The sequence below is a fragment of the Vanellus vanellus genome (assembly GCF_965231255.1).
Source record: "Vanellus vanellus genome assembly, chromosome: 2".
Lineage (NCBI taxonomy): Eukaryota > Metazoa > Chordata > Aves > Charadriiformes > Charadriidae > Vanellus > Vanellus vanellus.
Window position 1 is genome coordinate 155,863,914 of NC_138906.1, and position 13,395 is coordinate 155,877,308.

Consider the following 13,395-nt stretch of genomic DNA (forward strand, 5'->3'; position numbering starts at 1 on the left):
TGGCTAAATGACAGTTTGTCAAAATCCATGGGAAAGAAAAAAACCACGTATTGGTTTGTATGCTAGAATTCTCCCTGCTCCCATGAATGTCATTAAGAAACTCATGAATGTCTTTGAATACCATCTGTGGGAAATTTTATCTTCCACCTGTGACTGAAAAGGAAGACATCATCAAAATTATTTATTACTAGAAGAAAAGCAGCCACAATTTGAGAGGTGAAGCAGGCAAATATGGTGAACAGCATATATCTTCCCATCGTCCTCCACCTTGTGAAACATTTATAGACAGATGAAAACTGGTATGCAGAATGGTATCAATTTGAATTGTCAGAACTTTACATTTACTTTGTTCAGGGTAGAATTATCCCATGACATAGCAAGGCAATGGGGAATCATCTGCAGAAACTCACTGGTATTTGCTTTCATGTGAAATCCCAGCCGGCTATAGATTATCTAGGCTGTTCCTGGGTAAGATGGGGTTAGATGTCTGTGTCTACAATTGCAGAAATCTCTTTGTTGCGTTAATTCCTGACTCGAGAATTTTCTTATTATTTAATTCTGTGATTCAAACCCGACTCAGATGAAATGGCAGAGAGCACCCAACAGGCACAGAGCGATCCGGGAAGAAAAGCTGCTCCATGCCAGGAAGGTCGGTCACTTGTTTCAACACTGGACACGGGAACAGCCACTTCTGATGCTTGTGATAGTGTATAGCGGATCTTAATTGCAGACAACAAAGTCTGTTGGCTAAACGCCCCGATTTTCCAATGATCTCATAATTTGTACTCGGAGTTATTCTGCAGCCTTTTCCTTGGCTCTTTTACTGCTTTCAAGCAAGTCTTCAGGAACTGAAAGAGTGTATGGGAAGTGGGACCAAGAAGGTGTTGCATCCCAACACTGTATCTTATTTATTATGAAAACCTCTAGAGGAATGCTAATATTGATTTTTCATTTATGTACCTCCACAGTATTAAAGAGAGCCGTGACTGCTGATGAGCTCTTGATGCCTGGAGCCCCATACGTAAGAAAAACTTTCACGGTATGTTTCCAGTATTTTTCTTTATTTTCTGCATGTTGCATGCATAAGGTAATCCAAACAGATGTTTTCTGATGGGATAATTAGAGCTTATTTGCATTTCCTAAGGTTTGTACTTTAAAATCCCAAACACTGTTATCAGTACTTCCACACATTTCAGGTCTGATTCTGCGTTTGTTTATCCTGTCTTTATGCCAATGTAGTACTGCTGACTTAAATGGAGTGTAAAACTACATAAAGCCAATAACATTTGTATTATACAAACTCTCTAGACTTTGTGCTGCTGGTAATACTTGCACTGCAGGAGTGGATTGCCTACCCAAATCCAAGTTTTCTACTTAGGTCTTTCTAGACTACGATGGGACAGAAATTTTGATTCATATTCACTATTAGAGAAAGACTTTCTGTACAGACATTTTTGAACCTAGTCTTTGGAACCACGGCTTTTTACAGCCTCCTAGTTCAACAAAAAATGTTCATTAAAAGCAAGGGGAATCATTTGGATAGAGCCTTTCCCATGAGTGATGTAACACCTTGTTCACAACGTCCTTATTATAGAGATGTTGAAATTATGTCTTGAACCATTTAGATGTTACCCCCTTGAATCTCACCGAGCTGCCTGAAGGTGATCACATCCTTCTTTTCTCTTTCCAGATCGTCGGCGATGCGGTGGGCTGGGGCTTTGTGGTGCGGGGGAGCAAGCCCTGCCACATCCAGGCCGTGGACCCCAGCGGGCCGGCAGCCGCGGCCGGGATGAAGGTGGGTTTTCAAAACAGGACGATTTACTGGGAGTATTTGTGCTGCTCAGTGAAGGTCTCAGGCTGCCTGTACTTGGGAAGGGTTTTGTTTCCAGGGCTGAGGATCGTTGTCTCAGTTTCAGGCATTTGTGCACAGTGAGTTCTGCTGCCTTTCACCCCCCTCCTGTTTCTTTTCTTCTGTCCTTGGGGTTCTTCAAGTCCCTTTTTCACATGAAACTCATTTATCCTTTCCAAGTTGCTTTCTTGATCTTTTGCCTTTTTTTGTTGTCGTTGGTTGGCTTGTTTTGGTGATTGGGTTTTTTTGTGGGTTTTGGGGTGGTTTTGTTTTTTTTTTTTTTGTTATTTTCACCTTTTTCCAACTCTGCACAATTTTAGCCTCCCTCCTGTTGTCTTTGCTATTTATGTGGTTGTTGGTATGCAGGTCCTGGATTTCGCCTTTACAGAAGTCATAGAATCGTTTAGGTTGGAAAAGACCTTTAAGATCGTTGAGTCCAACCATTAACCTAGCACTGCCAAGTCCACCAAACAGGACTTGGAAAGACAGTAGGAAGAAGCCAAGTCAGACACACCTATTCCAAGTGAAGCTAGCATAACACGTTGTTCACTGTAAAGCAGTTAAGATTCAAGACTTGTTGGAAAGAATAATGCGCGATACTTTCATATTTCATAATAGTTTAAATGCTTTCATATATGATTTAAGAATAAATAAGTACAAATTCCACAGGAAGGGGTTTGTACTGCTAATGCAGAGCCCGTTGACTTACCTGCGGGGTTGGATCTCGTCCTGCATATATCTGTGAATTACTCACGCTCTTGTACAGCGGGAAAAATAAAAGCAAAGCAATATGCCAAGTGCAGATGAAAGCAAGAAACGGAAAGTAACTGCTACACCTACTCCAGCGTCCAGGCTGGGCCAGACACAAAGATTAAATGATCAGTTTATGTCATGTTTTGCTGTATGGTAACAACACAGATGAAGGTTTCAGATGTTTTCGGCATGCAGACCAGTTTGCCGCGAATTTTGTCCTGCCTTCCAGTTTATCTCTCTTTCCCCTCACATTCACCTGAGCTGCCTCTCACCCGTATATTCACACCACCAAGCTGGAGGCAGAGTGCGCTGCCACGACTCCAGAGATGAGCATCCTGCCCATCGCACGACACCAGACCTGCCATGGCACCCTCCTTAGCAAATGCACTGCAGGAGTTTCTTCTCTCTGGCATCTGGGGTTTTTTTTTGTTTGTTTGGGGGATTTTGGTTTTGTTTTGTTTTGTTTTTCCACTAAACTTGTAAAATGTACTGGCTTTGAAACATTTACTTTTTCTGAGTAGGGGCAGGCAAAGCCCTGGGAGGGGGAATGGCAGCTGCAGAGCCTGTTGGTGCAGGCAGCACTCTGACACATCCTGCTGGCAAACGGCTTCATTCCTGAGGGAGCTGGGATTTTTTGTATGTTTTATACAATACCTAAATATAACATACAGTTACAATTTTAATCTGTAGCGTATTGTTTTTGAAAAGTAATCCTGCCTAAAATTTAAAGGACCTAGATTTAAAAATAACAAATTTATTGATGTGTATGCTCTAGATCCTGAACTTGGGAGTTTAGTACTTTACAGCATCTTTTATTCTCTGACTATAGCAGCTAGCAATATAGTAGACCTATTCTGAAACCTGACTTGTAAAAATAGCACCGTGGTGTCATATGTATAATCTTAGAGATTTCTCTTCTGAGCGCAGCAGCTTAGAGCTGAATATAGTGGGCCTTTGGTTTGTTTTTACTTTTGGTTTCATGCTGACATCTCCGCAACTACGCACTAGGACATTTCAGTTAAGCTGGGTTCTTTCATGTTTCACCTCTGAAACAGGTTTTATGTACCAAATTATGCTCTCGTGTCCTCCATTCGTGCTCATGTACTCTGATGGTTTACAGCGGTTTACCTGAACCATTCAAGACATAAGAATGAAAAATAGAATCATAGAATCATAGAATTGCCTAGGTTGGAAGAGACCCTTGGGATCATCGAGTCCAGCCATCTACCCTACGCTACAAAGTTCTCCCCTACACCATATCCCCCAACACCATATCTAAACGTCTCTTAAACACATCCAGGGATGGTGACTCAACCACCTCCCTGGGCAGTCTATTCCAATGCCCGACCACTCTTTCTGTGAAAAATTCTTTCCTAATGTTCGGTCTAAACCTACCCGTTGTTCTGAGGGGACCAAACAATAGTTTAGACAGTAAAACTGGCATATATTGTCTTGAATTTGCACAATGGAGAGATCTGATTATTTGCAAAGGTGCTATCTTTATATAAAATCACTTCTCAGAGCAGAATTGCACATAAAACATTATGGCCATATATTAGTAGAGTCCCTGTTTAGACACCAAAATTGGTGCTCCATTTTCAGAAAGGCTGAATACCTTTAGCCCCTGGTGAAGAAATGCCAGTTTTCTTTAAAAATAAGTGGTTTTGTTGAGGTGTTCCCATGGCAATAGGTATGTAAATTATAGTGCAATGTTTGAAATTTTAAGAGATTTATGTCACTTAATCCATCTGTTTACAGAACTCTTCGATCTGGCAAATTTAAAGGAAATCGTATGACAGGCTTTAGATGACAGCTCCTTGAAAATAACCCTTCCCCTGTGTGGAAGCTGCAGGAGGGGCACTTTGAAAACAGAACTATTGGGCTCGGTAACTTCTGGTGGGCTGGTGCAAGAGGCTTTTGTCTGCCAGTGTTGCTCCGAGCACTACAGCAAAGAAGCGCTAACAAGGAAAGTTGGCTATGATGAAAAGGGCAAGAATTTGAAGAAGAGCCAAGACTTGGCGTTGCAGTTTGTCGAAAAGTTCTTGGCAGGAGCAGCAGGGTTTTTCCTCCTAAGGAGACGTATCCAGTGTAATTGGTTTTGGAAATGTCTTTATTTGTAAAGCTTGTGATTTTGCACTTATCTCCCTTAGAGAGCACTATATTCCTGTCTTTGCATTACGCTGGACAAATTGTTGAGAGAGGACTGCTGCCTACAATCTCATTGCGGGACCTCACTGTGCACTTAAAACTACCGTGTATTATATGAAGCAGTGAACATTACAGGCTCAGTGTACCTGAAGGACTTTGGTGTCTTGCTTTCAGTCTGACCTTGGCTGGGTTCCTGGCCTGTTCCAAAGTGCTGTGAATTGGGAGTCCCAGTAGAAATCCCAATGAGCTTGGGATGGAGCTCTGACCACACACGGCGGCTGCGTGGTGGGCCCGGCGCTGGGCAGCTGGGCTGTGCGGGTCTCCATCGCACATGCGCACCTCTGCGTGGCAGCACTTGCCATCTCATTGTTATATGTGACATCCTCTTCGGGGGGAATTTTCAGACAATTTGATTCTGAGAAAATCCCTGCTAGCATGGTCTGCTGAAGAGGTGTGACGGGGGGCGATGGTTTTGGCTTTAAGTCTTGATACCTCTTCTGGGGCTGGTAAATGGGATTACCATTTAGCATCTGAGGTTTCAGGTATGAAGCTGAGCAAATAATTTCACAAATATCTTGTCAATTAGCTTTATTAAAGTGGTTTTAGACCTGGTTTGTTGGAGCGTGTTTGCCTGTGACAGCGTTGTAAAGAGCGTGGTTGCTGTAAGCACGTTAAGAAGTGGGAGCGGGAGGCGATGTGGGGCTATGAAAGGAGTCAGTGTTGCGATGCGTACTTCGAAGTTATTTGCGGCTCTGTTTTGCTGTCTGCTGTCGTCAGCAGGGGAAGACAGGAGCAGCACAATTTTGAAGTTCCCAGGTTGCTTTAATATTCAGTATTGACTGGCTGCAAAATTCAGGTCTCTGCAGATGACGCTGCTGAATATTGCCAGCTGTCAGGAAAACTTTTCCCCTTTTTTTTAGTGTTTTATTATGTAAATTGATTTCTGTTTTTAAGGTACAAGTATTCTTTGAAAAGTTACACAACTTAACTTCAAACTGATGACTCAAATTGTGCCTTGCAGGTTGTTATTTAGTGTGACATCACTGCAACAGAGCGTGAGAGAACGAGCAGACCGAGCCTAGTGTGAGGCTTGTGAAAGAGACAAATTAGTCACTCGTTTTGCTGGTTATCTGTTCTTCCCTTTTGCTGGAGAAATCAGTGCCCAGCTCTAACCTTTGCAGAATGCTAAAGACTATCTTTAAATTGGTTATGAGCAAATCAGTATTTATAGCTGCTACACCTGAGGTCTTTGTAGCATACAAGCTGCCAAAGGCCACTCAAGCTTTTCGACACTGTTCTAGTTCTTCATTTCGGTTAGTAGCAGGGCGTTTGGAGGACCATGTATAGTCACTGGTACCACCCTCTTCTGTTTTGAGCTCTGCTTGGGGATTAGAGTATACAACCAGGATAATTTCAGCGTGGTTCTGCTCTTCTTCTGACCTTTAAAAGCTGGCGCAGGGAGGAGGTCAGCCTCATAAATTTTCTGCCTGTGCCATCATCTTCTGCATTCACAAATGATTATTTCAGGTCCAGGTTCTCAAATGATTTGACTAGCAGAATAAAAGCCAAATCTCAAGTGTAATTGAGTAGCCACTCTTTGATGGAGCAGATTGCTGTCAGGTCCATCGAGACCAAGCCCAGTCTTCTTGCAATCAAAGGAATTTAAGTACTGTCTGATCAGTCCACAGACTACAAATACTGCCACAGTCACAAAATATTACAGGCTTGTAACATAAAGGACTAAAAGCTATGGATTATAAGATTCCAAGTGGGGGAAAAAGCAACCATTTTGCAACAGGAAGAAATTTGAACTGTGAACTTCTCAGGAGGCTGAACGTGCCCCGTGCTGCAGAGAAACACAAAACCCACTCCATGATCCTTGCCAGTCTGACCTCAAAACTGGTAATTGTATAATTATTTATAATAATACATATATATGATTAATGTATTTATAATATATACATTACACTATATAAATAATATATATTATTATTTTAACTGTCTATAATGCAATTTAACAGCTGGAAAGGAGGAAGAAAGCCAATCTTTTGGCTTAACTGCTTGACAAGCAAGATAAACCAGTCTAAAAATAAAATAAAATAAAAATATTATTCCCCAAGGAAAAAAATATCCCAATTATGGCTGTGGCCAATCTCCAATGTATTACAGAATAGTGGGAAAAGTAAAGAAGCTTGGACATTGTAAGTGAGAAACTTCTTTATAACTCCTAAAGGCAGCCTAGTGGGAGCTTGAAGACCAGGATTATAGTATATAAAGAAGACATAACGAACGTGCCTCCATTTAACCTTCGTCATGAAGCTTAGTAAGGAATGGGAGAACCCCTCAGTGTTTGGTGCTGGGACTCTAACCTTTTAAAGCACTGGGGAGATGCTTCAGTGCTAATTGAAGGTATCCGAAGGGTACTTTCACTGTCGCATGTGACTGAGTTTTAAATGAGAAGATGAAGTAGGTTTGGATAAATATTTATACTGTGCACTAGCATATGGTGTTGTTGAAGCAGATGCAATTCAGTCTTTGAATTCTTATCTTATACCAACATGTTACTGATTGTAGAAAAGCATAAATTACATGAGCTGCCATCTGTTTTCAATTACAGCATGAAAACACTGAGGCAGGTTGGTATTTTCCTTTAGCTGTGTTATCAGCTCACTGCTGAATTTGATAATTACGTTAGAGTGAATTCAGAAGAAATGTATTTAGTAATGTGAACACTCAAAAAAAGTTGCTGACAAACCACTTTCATAGCTTGTCCATAGAGAAGCAGCAGAGCTAAATGCGCAGAGCACTACGTGCAGTGAATGCCACTACTGTAGGGCTTGAATATAAATATATATATGTTTCAAACATGCCTCCATGAGTGTCTCATTTTCTGATAGCATTTAATTATAAACTATAACATACAAGTCCATTCTCCCCATAGAAATGTGGAAGCTGTGTTCAAGCACATATGACTTCAGACAAATCTAATTTTAAGAAATCATATTTGATATGTTACCATAAAATCAACTCTAGCTTTGCAAAACCAAAGAAAATTCAAACAAGTTGTAGCTCCATCCTTCACTTTGTGCAGCTGTAACCAGAACCTCAGATTTTATGTGCTACTATCCGTCACAGAGATTGGAGAGAGTGAGGTGAAGAGAGTAGCCATTAGCCTTGAACATCTTGTAAGTCATGCTCAAGAAGAGTGGTTGTCACATGAGAAGGTGTTAAGAGCATAGCAAAAACATAATGGTCAGCAGTGTGGATGCTTTTTTTTTTTTTCATTTGATCTTTAGTAGAAATCTTTCTAAAAGACTCTCAAAAAATTTAGTAAAGCAGCTGTGTTAGTAACATGATGATTCAACAGTAGTTGGAAGAGATCAAATATTTGTGAATGTAAAAATACTCAACTCTGCCATCGATAAAAAAAATGGATTAGTGATTGATTGTCCTTGACAACTGTTTAAGAGCATGTCTAGTAGTCATTGTACTTTCCCGATTGCTGCATGAATCTGTGCCTGAGTGTTCCTACTCTGTTTCTGCCTTCTCTTTTTGGTCTGTGATCATCATTTGCTTAAGGAGTTTGCTGGTGAGCTGTGGTGATGTCTCTGTAACTGTCCCAAGGTTTCCATTTCCAATGGGTGTATTTAATTAACCTCAATGAGTAGTTCACAAATTTTTTAGAGTGAGTCCCGTTACCACTTTTCAATAGGTTGGACCTACCTTAAAACTGTACTGGGATTATTGCCATCAAAATTACCACAGGAAAATAGTTCTGTGAGTAGTGGGCAGCAAACTGCATTGCACCCATCTCCTCTTGTCTGAGAGTTTTGTGAATTCAGCCCTTTCACCACACTAGGGGCTTCTCTTACGAAAGGAAAATGGGATTTTGGGAGCTGCATTGTGTGTCAATGCCAGTACTTTGTCTGGTTGCCAAAAGGAGACAAGGTTTGGCAAATCCCTCCTTTGCTTTCATTACAGAATACTGCATGTGCGACAACAGAGTCCTTATGGCCTTGATCATCTTTTGCATTAGTACAGTGTCTTTAGGTTGATTGAAATCATTAAATGTTTTCCCAGCAGTGCCCCTTTCCCCTTGTCATTGGGAATGAGGATGGAGCCAGGCTCTTTTCAATGGTTCCAAGTGACAGGACGAGGGGCAATGGGCACAAGTTAGAACATAGGAAGTTCCGTTCAAATACATGGAAAAGCTTCCTTACGGTGAAGGTGACAGAGCACTGGCACAGGCTGCCCAGGGAGGTTGTGGAGTCCCCTTCCCTGGAGATTTTCAAGACCCGCCTGGATGCAGTCCTGAGTAATGTGCTCTGGGCAATCCTGCTTTAGCAGGGGAGTTGGACTAGATGATCTCTAGAGGTCCCTTCCAACTCCGAAAACTCCGTGATTCAGTGAATCCCAGTGCAGCATTGGATGAGCTGCTAATCCGTCTCTCTTCTGCCCCTTTGTTGCACCAGCTACTCGGTCTGTTTCATTCCTCTTTTGTGGTGGAAGTCCTGTCATTGCTGGACCTCTCTGATGGCCGGGTGACTGTCTTAGAGACACTGTACCACTGGCCTGCGCGTTGAACCTGCCCCATGGTGGCCACCCGGGAGACATAACTGGACTGGATTCTCTTCTTTACCCTGTCACACACCCTCTGTGCCGCTACGTTGACCATTTTCCTACCAGTACACATAGATATTCTTGTAAAGTACTGTGGGATTAGATGGATGGAAAATGCCAACAAATCTGACATAATAAAAAAGTCTGATGAGTAGATCCATTTTGGTACAAGTACAAATGAAAAAACCTCCAGGTTTGTTAAAGTTTCCTTGTGTCTCCTGGGGCTGCGGTTCACAGCGTATGGTCTAGGTGTCCCAGTCTCAGAGCAACATGTAGATCCAAATTTACAGACTGGATCGACCGACTCCTATGCAGCAATGTTACATGGGCACAGGCTCCACTGAGCTTCAAACTTTAGTTTGGACAACTGTCCTCTTTCTAAGCCATCCTCCTCTCCCTCCTGATGAGAAATTTGTGTTTGTATGAACTCCAAATACTTTCCTTGTGATGTACCACCCTGCCATCCCTGCCCAGGTTGTAACTGCTCTGGGGGTAGAGACTTTCTATTTCCAATGCTACCGTATTCTAGTCTCTGCTAATCTTTACCAAAACTCTCCTCTGCTTTGCTCTGTTTTCCACTAATAAATCATTAGACTCTAAATATGACATTCTGGTTCTTTAAAAGCCATTATAAAGCTCCTGGCGTCTTTGCACATGTCAGAATTTCATCCTACATTCCTACTTTTTTTGTTGGATTTCCATTTTTCGGCTTGTTTCCTTGGTTTGCCTTGCCTCTTTCCCCACAGAGATGTTTAAGGATCGTTTTGTTTTGAAGGCATCTCTTCCAAGGCCCCAGCTGGATGGTTAAGCGAACTCCACCCTCGTGCAGATGTCTCTGAGTGTGCAGTCACCACTAGGTAGATGGGGTGCAGGACTGCACTTGCATCAATGGACTTCTGTTCTTCAGAGTCAATAAGCATAAAATCACCTAAAAAGATCAGCCAGCTTTATATTGGACTAGAGACTAGGTGCTTGCTGTGGCTGTCAGAGACTTTTAGATGATAAAGAAATCAAAACTCTGCATCTGAAAAGTCACCCCCTGAAGTATAGAAAATATGGGACAGATCCCCTCCCATGCAGCCGGGCAGCTCAGTGCTCTAACAGGGCTCCAGCAGGATGTAAACTGCAAACTACACACTCAAAAGAAAATAGAAAAAATCTTTTTCTGATTTTCAGTCCTGTTTTTGAATAGCAGGACCCATGTTAGTCACTATGGAGAAAGGAATTAAAGCGATGGGAATTCCTACATAAAATATAAAAGGAGTTGGTTTAGCTTTTTGAGTATAAATTTCACCTTTAACAGCGAATTTCCTTTTTTCCCCAAAACTTACAGGTTTAGCAAGGTTTTACTTGCTTATCCCGGAATTTTGGCCTGCAGAACAGTATTAGATTTCCAATAACTCTGTGTGATTTTTTTCTAAAGACTCTTTTAAGAGAGAGAGAGTTTTACTGGGCAATAAAATGACTTTTTTTTTTTCTTTACAACAACTGAAACCTTATGCAAATACAGAAAGTTTCATAATACCTCAGAGCTCTTTCTTCTGCATTCACAGCGGTGTAGTTGACATTAGGATTGAACTTGTTTCTAGGCTGGTCACCTGAAATGCTGTTGGGCAACAAGTGACCTACTGTAGTTGTGTCTGTGCAGTGGCTCCTTCTTATCAATAGCAAATACAATTCAGAAAAAAAAATTGTCTGCGGGTTCGTAATTGGACGTCAGGGGATTTTTTAAATTTAGTCCCATTATTTTTGTAAAAAGTAGGTTTAAAAAATTTAAGTAAGTGGTGTTGTATGGCAGGCTAACCCAGATATCTGAACACCCTGCATTTATGAAAGTGCTTTCTTGGTTGTTTCTGAAATCTTACAGCTGTAGCTTTTCAGAAAGAGAGAAAGCGGTCTTGGTTTCAGCTGCACTGTAAAACAGGGCTGTGCTTGTGTTTTGATACAACTTCCAAATTCCAGCGCGGTCTATAGCCCATTGAGCGCTGAGATTTAGTGCCAACCAGAACAGCTGGGATCTTACCCTTGCTCGAGCTTTCTTTGGCTATTGCGGGTCACTCTTAGGTAGACCAGGGTCTCTAAAGAGGGCACTGTCAGCTGAAAAACTTATCCCACTGCTGGATTGCTGCAGAACGGCTGAAACCTTAAAAAGAATATCCTATGTGTTTATAAAAAAGACATAAAATTAGAGTCCGGTACAGCAAGATGCTGGCATTTTGAACTGCTTTTGCTCTCAACTGAGGATGAAAAACGTTTTGTATTATTAGGTTTAGTTGCAGTGTCCCTTTCACTCGAAGCCTTGAAGGGTTCCTCAGACGCTGTTGGGTTTACGGCATCGTGGCTATCGCAGTCCCTGCCCCGAGCGCTTCGGGGATGCCACTGCTCCGCAGCCACCTGCTTCGCAGACCCTTCCCCACACTCCTTGTTGCTGCTCAAGACACACGAGCTGGCTTCCTTTCATGATATAAGCGAATGATTTGGGAAACATGTTGCATTAAAGCCAAGGCTCTGTTTAGCTACTCAAACACATGGAAAAACAATTGCACTTTTGTCTGTGCAAACAGAGAGCAGCTGTTTGTCTGAAATGGCGCAGACCATCCCCGCTCATTACAGTCTTGATACCGGAGGGCACTGAGGGTGCCCCGCATAGATCTCGCTGCCCTTGTTTGGGCTGGTTTAAGGACTATTTTTAACTAATACAGCCCTAAACAAACTACATTTAGTTTGTTTTGCCTAATTATATTTGTCCTTGTAAGTAAACTGATATATAGCTATTAAGTTCTTTATTCATTGTGTGTGTTTCTCTTCTTGCAACTCTAGTTTGGGTATAGACATACCAGAAAAAAAAAAACAACACACCACCGCTAAAATGTCAACCCAAGCATAAAAAGATGTTATTTCTAAGCTAAAACTCCATGTTCTTCTGCTACTAATGCAGTATTTCACCCAGAGCCACCTTTAGCCATTCGAGTTATTTAACATTTTCAGAGCTGTTCTGTGGTAGGTATCAAATTGCAGTATACAATAAAAATGCTTATAAAGTTAAGCATGCAGTCACGGGTTTGCTTTCGTGATGTGGCCCAGTCCAGCTCAGCTTTACCTGTGGGTATTTGCCGCTAGAACTCAGATTAAGTCAGTCATTTTACACACCAATTCCCAATTAGGGCCACGAGAAGCAGTGACCTATATTTCCCTACTCCCTGTTTATGGCAGGTTTGCATTTCAGGATATTAGGTCCTTACTGTTATTACCCTCCAGGTATCTACAGATAGCTTTAATTGAGCGCCGTGAGTAATTCCCGTTTGCTGTGTTGGCGCTTGTCTGACCGCTCAGTCAATCCGTTGGGAAAACTGCTGCCACAGAGCTGAGACTTGTGTGCAGACCGAAAGCTGCCCGCCCCAAAACAAGAGTTGTTCTCATGGGCTGTTAGGTCAGCTCTTTTCCCCCTCTAATTTGTCCACGCTATTTGTGGAGTTTGCACAGCAATGGTTTCATTCTATTCCTAGTGAAAAAAAAAAAGAAGACTTAAATTCCCATTGATTCCCATTGGGGGTCGGGGGGTGGGGGGAGGCAGTATCTGAACCAATGATGAGACCCTTTGATAATCTATGGATTAATTTTATATTATGTGAATTATTATGTCATAAAAGATATATTACGTTATTACATCTATTTATTATTTTTATATTATGTAGGTTTTACAGTATGTTGTTTAATTTCTGATTTTTTTTTAATTAGAGGCCTATGAGTTTGGAATACCATAAAAAATTCAGCTCCTTTTTAAAATAAAGAAGTATGTAATGAATGTATCTTATGAAAGTATAGGATGAAGGCTTGCGCAGGCAAACCATCCATACCAGACCGCAGCCACAGATCAGGATGGAGAGCCCGAGCTACACACTTATGGTTGTAATTCTGTAAATGGAGTTTGTTTTCTCAGGTATGCATTGCACCATGCTCTCTGCTGGTACCCAGTTTCTATCCCACTGATGGGACAGTGGGACAGCTTAACACTGGTGTAAAGA

The 13,395-nt window shown here is 41.7% G+C and overlaps 1 protein-coding gene across 3 annotated transcripts in view; it reads left to right on the top strand.

Moving 5' to 3' along the window:
* DEPTOR (DEP domain containing MTOR interacting protein) overlaps window positions 1-13,395 on the top strand; it is a 78,298-nt gene that overhangs the window by 54,552 nt on the left and 10,351 nt on the right. For 2 of the 3 annotated variants that reach the window (XM_082479090.1, XM_082479089.1), the window contains 3 exons: window positions 969-1,039; window positions 1,691-1,795; window positions 2,519-2,805. In XM_082479090.1, the coding sequence (XP_082335216.1) occupies window positions 969-1,039; window positions 1,691-1,795; window positions 2,519-2,656 (314 nt within the window). In that variant the 3' untranslated portion in view covers window positions 2,657-2,805. Of the gene's footprint in view, window positions 1-968; window positions 1,040-1,690; window positions 1,796-2,518; window positions 2,806-13,395 lie in introns of those variants that run through there. The other variant, XM_082479091.1, reaches the window with a different exon arrangement.